At 50.3% G+C, this 9,317-nt stretch overlaps 1 protein-coding gene across 1 annotated transcript in view; it reads right to left on the bottom strand.

Moving 5' to 3' along the window:
• The window catches only part of LOC104461185 (nuclear receptor-binding protein-like), a gene marked incomplete at its 5' end in the record, with an annotated part of 21,211 nt that extends 13,603 nt beyond the window's left edge, over window positions 1-7,608 (bottom strand). The window contains 7 exons of the mRNA XM_010072669.1: window positions 1,390-1,484; window positions 2,782-2,822; window positions 3,305-3,394; window positions 3,488-3,589; window positions 3,980-4,102; window positions 5,959-6,063; window positions 7,279-7,608. Of these exons, the coding sequence (XP_010070971.1) occupies window positions 1,390-1,484; window positions 2,782-2,822; window positions 3,305-3,394; window positions 3,488-3,589; window positions 3,980-4,102; window positions 5,959-6,063; window positions 7,279-7,608 (886 nt within the window). The remainder of the gene's footprint in view (window positions 1-1,389; window positions 1,485-2,781; window positions 2,823-3,304; window positions 3,395-3,487; window positions 3,590-3,979; window positions 4,103-5,958; window positions 6,064-7,278) is intronic.
• Between the last annotated feature and the right edge of the window lie 1,709 nt (window positions 7,609-9,317).

Genomic DNA, 9,317 nt, shown 5'->3' with positions numbered 1-9,317 from the left:
CTCTTCAGAAAACCTGGCTCTGGTGAGAAGCCAAGGCTTAGGGACCAGCTCCAGGGAGTTTGTTCTTACAGACAAAGCGCTGGTACCACTCAAAGAGTGCAGCTGTGTAATACTCCTAAACTAAGCTAGGAAGAGAAGGATCTCTTATGGCCTCGAGTCTACCACAGCCTTCCCCCAGCGTCCTGAATCGAACGCCCGGGAGCCAGTGGTGTTTGCCAGCACACAGGTACCACATGTACACAGCTCCTGGAAATGTCTCCCACCTGGACAAAGCCAGGGAATGATAACAAAGCAAACCCGATGTCAGCCTGTAGGAAGAGCAAGTCACCAAGTTTACAGGCAGACAGAGAACTGCGTGTTCCTCCTGCCGTGGCCCAGCTCCCTGGGTACAAGTATGTGTCAGAGGCTTGACAGAGAACAGAGACCCCAATTCCAGAACAAAGAAACAACGCAAGAGGTCCTTGATGGACAGAAAAGCCACTGAGGTCTGCAGTGTATGAAGAGAGACTATTTTTAGATGACAGGCAAAGCAGAGCGTTCTTTCCTGCACACTGTCAACATCAAACCAAGAATTCACCCAGACAAAAGCCCACAGGACGGCAAGCGCACACTCCTCGGGTCTGAGAATCCTTGTGGAAGTTGGACAACAGGCAGCGAAGCTGTCACCTGAGAGGCTGTTCCAAGGCACAACAGAATGCATCCCGGCTGCAGAGAGATTTTGAGAGACACAGGAATAGCAAAGGGGAAAAACCAGTGTGCAAGGATGCACTGCGCTGCCAGAAGAATCAATTTTTACTTCTGAAATAAAAGATTTCAGCCCAGGGTGGCTGCCTGAACAGGGCAGGTCTTTGCCGAACAGGCCCCAGGCAGCCGAGCATCCTGAAGCCCAGGGCAGAGGGAGCGATGCTGGATGAGGATGCAGAGACAAGCCACTTGCTGCAGCCAGACTCTATAAGCTTGATTATAGATTTGTTTGATACAAGAAGCACTCGTGTGGCCTCAGTGGACAGAGCTCTCCAGACAGCTCTCAAAGCTTCACAACACTGGGAAGGGAACTGCATGTGTACTAACATGAAAGAGACTGCAGAGCAGATTAATCCAAGGATACGTGCACACAAAATCTGAAAGCTTCAGCACCATTTCTCAGACCAGTCCCTTGAGATCAAAAGCTGAGAAAGGGGCTAACAAGGGAAATAGTATCCAGGTCAGTCCTTTCTGCGTCTGCAGGTGGACCAACCAAAAGTGAATCCTCCTACCAATCCCTGGCGCAAGGTGGAGGAACATGTGTACATACACCCTGTCATGCCGGATAACCCCGAGGGGATGAGATGCCCTTTTCTGCCTAAGCAGTTTGTCCTGGAGGCAAGGGTCACCCCCAACAAGCCTTACCTGACCCAATCTTGATCAGTCCGTTGTGCTGGATGAAGATGGTGTCGCAGGTCAGGTTGCCGTGGATGATTGGGGGATCACAGGAGTGGAGGTAGCTGCGGATTCAGAACAGAGCACTGGTCAGGAAGCTGCGGGGCTGAGGCCAGGACCCCCTCTTCAAGCCCTCCCTGGCTCAACCAGCATCAGAAGAGAACAGGAAAGCAAAGGGCACATGCCAGGCATTTACAATAGCCGGGAGGTACAATTAAGTGACTGTTCATCAGCTTCCAGGCTAGCAGAGAACAATGAAATTTAAGCAATTGTCTCTAACAAAAAATCTCCAAAACATGGGGGAAGAAAAGAAAGCTTTCTCTCATCAGTTCCAAAGAAACCCAGGGTACCAGGGGTAAAGAAACTACTTCATCCATCCCAGCGCTGCTAGCTGGGTGCTGAAAGGGTTCCAATTTTACACCAGAAATACCAGAGCCTTATTCTGGCCTTATTCACAGGGCATCAAAAAAGCACTCAGTGCGGTACGAACACAATCGGTCGTGTTTTCCAGCAGGCACAAAGAGAGCTTTTCAGCGCTGGCGTCCCAGGGACAGTAGAGGCTGCCTGGTTTCGCACCTCACTCCGCTGGGTTTTATGTTAGCAGCCAGCACAAACGCGGACTGACAGCTCCCAAAAGCTTATCAGAACCCTAGCTATTCATCAACAGCTATATTTAGCCAAATGGCAACAGAATTTTCTCTATGGAGTGGGAGTCATGCTCTGACACCTGGGCTATTGTTTTGCCAGAGCTGTTATTAGCTACACACCAACTCTGGCTCTTCAAAACAAAAACCCCCACACTCTGTTCAACTGGGTTGCACTGAGATGGCTGCAGAAGACCAGCATCAAGAAAACATGTAGGTTCACATACACTTCTAACAAAATCACACCACAATAACTGAGAATCCACTGCATGCTACAGGGCTGCAGCCTGACAAGATTAACAACATTTTCCTCACTCCTCTCACACAGAATTTGATTTATTTGAGACTTCTTTGCAACATCCTCCTGGATCCAGGTTATAGTGTTGGATACTCTGGAGACGTCCCTGATGTTTGACTCCCACGCTCACTATCATATCCGCTTCAACTGCTGGGATCCAAAGTCTACACTGCACCCGCTTCTCTATTTTAGAGGCTTCAGGACAGTCTCGCTGGACTCTGGGGTTGTTACAGGAAGCGCAGCTGACACTCTGCAGATGCCTGACTGGGATAAGAATCAGGCTGGATGACTGCAAGTGCTCTCCAGACTCCATTTCGCGAAGCTTGCTAACACTTGGCAGCACGTACGTTTACAGCTTTCAGTGTTCCAGCACAAGAGAGGCTGCACTCAGACAGAACACAAGATCAGGAACTCACGCACCTGAGAGCAGAGAGGATCTGTGTACACCATCGCTTCCAGGCCTACAGGAGCAAAAAGGATAAAAATCATTTGAGGAAGAGGAACCAATCCATGGTTCCGTGATTCACAGCCCGTTCATGTAAGGAACACGTGCTCTGTTCGGTGGCAGCCCAGCTTTCACCCAGTGTAGGAAGGAAGAGCTTAGAGGAGCAGTACTCTCATGCTCAGTTTAGTTTCTACATATTCGTACGGGTCAAGAAACACACCTCCCCTCCTAACTCCCTCCCTCCTTCCTGCATTCGCACATGGAAAGGGACATGCCTGTCACAGCATACGTAAGCAGCTGTAGAACTGCGGGGAACAAAGCAACAGCACAGGACAGCTCTCCAGGAGAACCTGCAACTAAACCACCTCACAGTAATAAAAAATTGCAGCCACGTGTAATCACCAGGCTGCCTTCTCGTCAGGATCCTCTGCTGAGAGAGCTTTCCAGAGGCTGAGGGCACTAAGGGAATATAGGCACACATGAAAAGAAGAGAGTTACCTTTTCATTCATAGTTTTGTGGTTTTTCTTTGTCTTCTTCAGGAACTGTTTCAAGCTCCCTGAAGACATGTATTCAGTGATGAAGATCACCTGTAGGGACAGTTTGAGACATCACCCTCTGCTTCATTCATTACCTACAGGACACACAGTGAGAAAACCCAACAGACTGCTCGGTCCACTTACCCTGGCCTTATTCTCCTTCACATCAGCCCAGTATTTGTGAAACTTCACAATGTTCAGATGTTCCAGCTGAATTAAGTTGTCAAACACCGCTTTAACTTTTTCCTTAACATCAGAAAGACAAAGACACGTTACATCAGAGACCACATCAGCCCGTCTCTTACTTTCTTCTCGGGTCTCAGTCCCCTTAAACAGCACTGGACGCTCCAAGCTCCTACGCTAATGACAAGCAGCATCTGATTTCATCCTGCACTGCCCCTTCGCTGCGCACGGTTTAATTACCAAGCTGAAATCAGCACCAGAGCCCACGGAAAGAGCACAGCAACAGTTCTGTCCCATGCTCTGCACAGGCCAGGCTCACGCTGGATTGCTGCCCTGGAGCAGCAGGGCACTCCAAATCCAGCCAACGATCCGCGTGGAAGGCCACCAGCACCTGAACCCCACGCTGCTGCAAGGTTAATTTCCCACGTCTTGTTGGGAAACACATCAACTTACTTCCTGAAGCTTAAAGTTCTTCCGCTCCGAAAACTGAACCTCGTTCCACACGACCTCCACGCCCTCCTCCGTGTCCATGGCCAGGTAGGCACTGTCGATTCCCGGGACATTGCGCTGGTTCACCTGGGCGGGAGGGAGGGACAGAGGTCAGCTCTGCCCCAGCGAGACCAGATCATTGCCATGTGTCCTTCACTTGAGTATCAGGACCCCTGCTCATTCATTTCTAATTTAATGAGCGTTCCAGGACAGGATTGTGCACGTGTATCTCAGGGACGGGACATACCCCAATGGGAGAACATTTCAGGCCACGTAAGCAGCAATCCCCGGGTGTATTTGAGGGAAAACTTTTGCACAAAGGCTGTTTTGTAGTAAAAAGCTGCCTCTCAGCAACAATACACGAGATTTTTACTGTTTACAATACCTGTAGTTCATTTAACCACAAAAAAAACCCCTCCAACCACACAAGAGGGATACAAAAGAGTCTCAAGAACTCAGACGCAACTTTCTGGAGGAATTTTCTGAAAGGCGATGAGAGATGAAACTCCAGAGAGGAAATGGATCCAAGCAGAGAGAAACCAAGGGAAAGCTGCAAGTTGGGAACGGACTTAGGAATCGATTACCCGATTGAAACTGCTACGATAATTTCTTTAGTTAATAAATGCAAAAGTTAACTCAGCACAAGCAGATGACAGTAAGAAAGCAAGGTAAGGGGAGGGGACCTGACACAGCAAGAGCTTAAAGCCTCCCTTCCCCTTCTCGCCTCCTGCAGACCTGGGGGGTGAGAGGTCTGGGATCTGTGTTTGTCGTATTGATCACACGCTGCTACTGACACCCACATCCAGGCCAGGCCCGTCATGTTTCCTCGCTAAAGAAAGCTGAAAGAATGAAGATAATTAAGGACAGAACATTTATTCCTTCAAATTTCAGCAGAAGAAATACCTGAGGGGTGACAGCAGTATAATAACGCCGAGTCTGGCCTAATATGCTGCCGTTCCCGATCTTTTCTCGACATGCCATTCCACTCTGTCCTGATATTCTAATTATTGGGGGGTTTTACAATTTTTATACTTCTTTTTCTTGACTGTGAACCATCGCTGTCACTTGTGGCTTAGGCTGTGGTTTTTTTAATTGGCAAACCATGTGAACTACAGAACATCTCCCCAGAAGTCTGGGTTTTTTCAGGGACAGATCTCCAGATGTCTGAGAGATATGAAAAAATACACACTGGACAAGTGGAACAACCTGACTCAAGGAAACACATCTTCCAAACTTTTTCCCCTTAGAGCTAAGTTACACCTTGAAGTGACAGCATTTAAATCTGTTTCCCCACTCCCCTTTAATTACTTCAATTCACTTGAAATTCTCCTTGAGTTTCCTTACTGCTTGTTTTTACGTACAAAGAGCTACATTCTGCAAACTTTCTGTGGTTCTGGAACCGCTTCCTCTGCCGTGCTTTGGAAGTGCATGGCAAACCAAGGTCAGCTCACCTCTCCATCGTAGGTTCAAAGCCACCTAGTCTACAGGGGCTTTCTGGGACAGAAGAGGGGTCCATTATCTCCAGGTACACAGGGTACTTTATCCAAGCCAGCTTCATCAGCAGAGTTCACGGGCAGCTTGCTGTCTCTGGCTGGGGTCACAAGAGACCCCTGACAATTAAACAAGTTAAATCAGCCAGTCTTCAACCACCGAGCAAAGCTGGCGGGAAGCCCAGCAAAGCAAGGAGAGAACCTGCATCATCTTTGTCCCGTGGGGATGCCCAGGTCAGGAGGTTTTGGGGCGAGAACAGTGTTCCTGTTGTCTCTGGCTGCGCTCCCTCAGCACAGGCAGGGAAGGCAGCGTTCTGAACGGACGTTTGTATTTCCTCCTGCTCAGGCAGGGTTGTGAAGAAGCTGAAATTTATACTCCTACAACCACCTCCGTTGACAAGTGTTAACTGGCACAGAGCTCTGAACCGAGCCACTCAGCTCGCAGCCACCCACCCGTTCGTCACTGAGCTGCGCGGGGGCAACGCCTGGCCCGAGGGTCGGGAAGGTGCAGGACGAGCGCCAGAACATGCCTGCATGGGCGTTGAGGATTCCACTTTGCTGAGCATGGAGAGGGATGCGGAGCAGTGATTTGGCAACCTGAACAAGGGAGGAAAGTGCTGTCCCCTTTCTAGTCCTCTGTCTGAGTTCTTCCCCTTTCACTCTTCTGCCCGAGCTGCGGAATCTCCTCTTGAACAGAGAATGACCATCAGTGGTCTCAGACAGGTTTGGTGTCTTGAGTCATACCTGGTGCCCTGGAATACTGCCTGCGAGTCATGGAAATTACTTACGTACATGTGTCAAACCTGCCCAGAAACGGGAGAAGATACGATAAACCCACATCCGCTGTCTGTGTTACCAGGGCAGATTTTGAGCAGCTGTCAGTACTTGAGGACTTGATTAATCCGTACAGCGGGAAGGTACAGGCAGCAGGTACGACAAAGGAAGAGGATACAGAGGAATGCGTGGGCACTTGGTGCTGGTAGCCATAGCTCCTATCGTGTCCCTGCGATACCAACACCTACCTGCTATTCTCTCGGCTGGGGCTTGTTTAAACTTTGGAGTTAAAGCCTTTTGGCACTCTGCTTTATTAACTGTACTAGGCGTTCTTACAAAAAGCCGTAGGTCTGGTTCAGAGGAGCATGAATGTGTTAAGTTACCCTGGCCACCTGTTCAGGACAGAGAAACAGATCAAAGCTTTGCTCAAGCAGCTCGGAAAAAGCTTGAGAACGGAGAGAATACAGCAGAGAAGACAGGAGCTGTGGCAAAACAAAAAGCAGCATATTTACCAACAGAAAGAGGAAACAAAAGCAGCTGTCTCAGAGATTTGAAGCTAGAGTACAACAAAGGTGAAGAAGGCAAGATCCACTGCAGGCAAAGGGAAAAAAAAAATCCAACGAAACAAAGCAGCAAGCCTACCTCATGTTCAATTAAACTGACAGTACTGGCCTTTGCAATTATACTCATGGTAGTAGAATGTTTGAAAGGTGTTAACTCAAAAAGAAAATTAAAATAACCAGTGTAACATAATGATCTCAGGGAAAGGAAAATACCAGTTATTACCATGGCTGCACAAACTGACTCAGAGCAAAAGGAGAAGGAGAAGAAAATCTGACCATCACCAATGCAACAGTCAGTTCTTAGACAGCTACGTGCTGGAATGAGTAATGAGATAAAACACCTCAGCAATAGGCTTGCCTGTGTAACCCAGCGAACAACTCCTGACCATTTAAATACAGACTTAAAAGCCGTCCATGAGCTGGAGCTTGCCCTCACTTGTAACTTCACATGCAGCCGCTCAGGAGATGCCATCCCGAGGAGCAAGTCGAAACCAGACCAGTCGAAACTACGGGCAGCCTCCCTGTCGCCTCCCGACTGCTCTGTGCCAGCCCCTGCGGCCGCTCCGCACTGGGCACAGCACAGCCTGGAGCCAGGACACCGCGCCATTTTGCAGGAACAGCAGCTGCTCCGCGGGAAAGCCGCGAGTTTGTGGCAGTTCTGGCTGAAGTCGCTTTGACCAGAAAAAGCTCTGCTCTTGCTGTCCCCCAGGGAGACGCGCATCATTCCCTCCATTGAATGGGTAACAGAGATGAAGACGTAAGCTGTCTGCGAGAGCCCAGAGGGACAAACGCTGGGTCTCATTTGGTGCTTCAAAACCAACGAGCAACGCCACGGAGTCACAGAGAGTTCAATCTCACCGAGCTGAGCTGTGGGAGCAGGAAGAGGCAACGGGTTCCCCATCCCCAGCTCCCAAAGGGAAGCAGAAACAGCAAAATGAACATGGGAGTAGGGAAGAAACCCCGGCACCCTGCAAATAAGAACCACTCGGACAGGAGTCCCTCGGGGAGGCTGCAGGAACTCCCCATCTCCCCTGTGTGCCCTGTGCCATCGTCACCCTGCACCCTCAGCAGAGCCCGCATCACAGCCACGGCACCAGGGACGGGCCACAGGCTGTGAGCTGCCAGAAACAACACTGCGGGAGGGTCTGGGAGCTCCCAGTGCTGAGCCCAGGGGCAGGAAGCTCAGAGAGGGCCAGTTAACACCACACAGAGGGGAACAGGCAGGACAAACCCCAAGTCAGCTACTTTCGTTCTGCGCCAGCCCATCTCATCACTCTGTGACGCTGTCGCTCGGCAGAGAGATCTCCAAACCGCTGCAGATAACTCTGGAAAATGCCACTTGGTCCTAGGAGGTGTTAAAAGATCAATATTAAGAATTACGAGGAAAGGAATAGAAGATGCCACAAAAACTCGTATCCTGCTGTAAGCACAAACCTTGAACAGCTTGTAAAAATCATTTGTGGCACACAGAACATGAACAGAAAGTAATTTCCTGATTCTGATAATACAAAAGCGAGAAAGCAGCCAATGAAGTGATCAAACATCATATTTTAAAGAGAATTATGACCCTGACGTACACATACATAAACTGTACAGCTGACTACCACGGGACACAGGTGAGAAGTGAGAACGCTGCAAGCCGAGATTAAACGAGCCACCCGAAAGGTGTGCATCGGCACCTGCTGAATACAACACCCCCCGGCCCAAGCTGCCTCAGCCCCGATGGCTGCTGGGATGTGTCACAGCAAACACCTCCGTCTGTCTCCCCTTCTACTGCTCCCTTTCTGATTTGGGGTTCCACAGCAGGACCCGGGGCTCTGCCACCCAAACGTGAAAAGGCGAGAGCAGAATTCCCCTGTTCATGGGATACTACCTTCCTATCTGGAAGGGGAGCGTTGTAATTACACGCTCTCCTTATTCTTGCGACTGCTGCAATCACAATTTACAACGCCGTGCTTTCCCCCTCCTGCACCGGAACAGCTGTTCACGCGACTCCCGGCAGTGCCGCAGGAGCCTCCCCCCATCAACAGGCCAAAGCACCTCCACCAAACTGCAGTGGGAAGGGGTCTGGTGGAGGGCTGCTCAAATTAGAAGCAAGAAGCAGGTCAGGGATCAGCAGAACCACGGCAGGCCGGGGACAGGCCTAATCCGTGACAGATGACACACTGCACCCAGGCCCCCGGGCCCCAGGCTGAGCGGTCACGTCACTGTCCCCATGGGGAACAGCCCCCGGGGCAGCCCACCAGGAGAAACCCCGCAGCAACGTCCCACAAGGGTCAGGCAATTCTGGGATCCAACAGGATCGTGTCTGGGTGCATATTCATGGGTGTTGGAGGGACGGGCCACAAGCGTGGAGAAAGGAGGATCAGGACGAGTCACCCGCCAAGTCCTGTGCCTCAGCACCGTCACCTGCACTGTCCTTTGTTAAATCATTTCCCAAACTATCTTCTGTGCAAGTGTGCTCCTGACGCTCTG

Source organism: Pterocles gutturalis, unplaced genomic scaffold (assembly GCF_000699245.1).
Source record: "Pterocles gutturalis isolate BGI_N339 unplaced genomic scaffold, ASM69924v1 scaffold23772, whole genome shotgun sequence".
NCBI classification, from domain to species: Eukaryota; Metazoa; Chordata; class Aves; order Pterocliformes; family Pteroclidae; genus Pterocles; species Pterocles gutturalis.
This window is presented reverse-complemented; position numbering and strand designations above follow the sequence as displayed.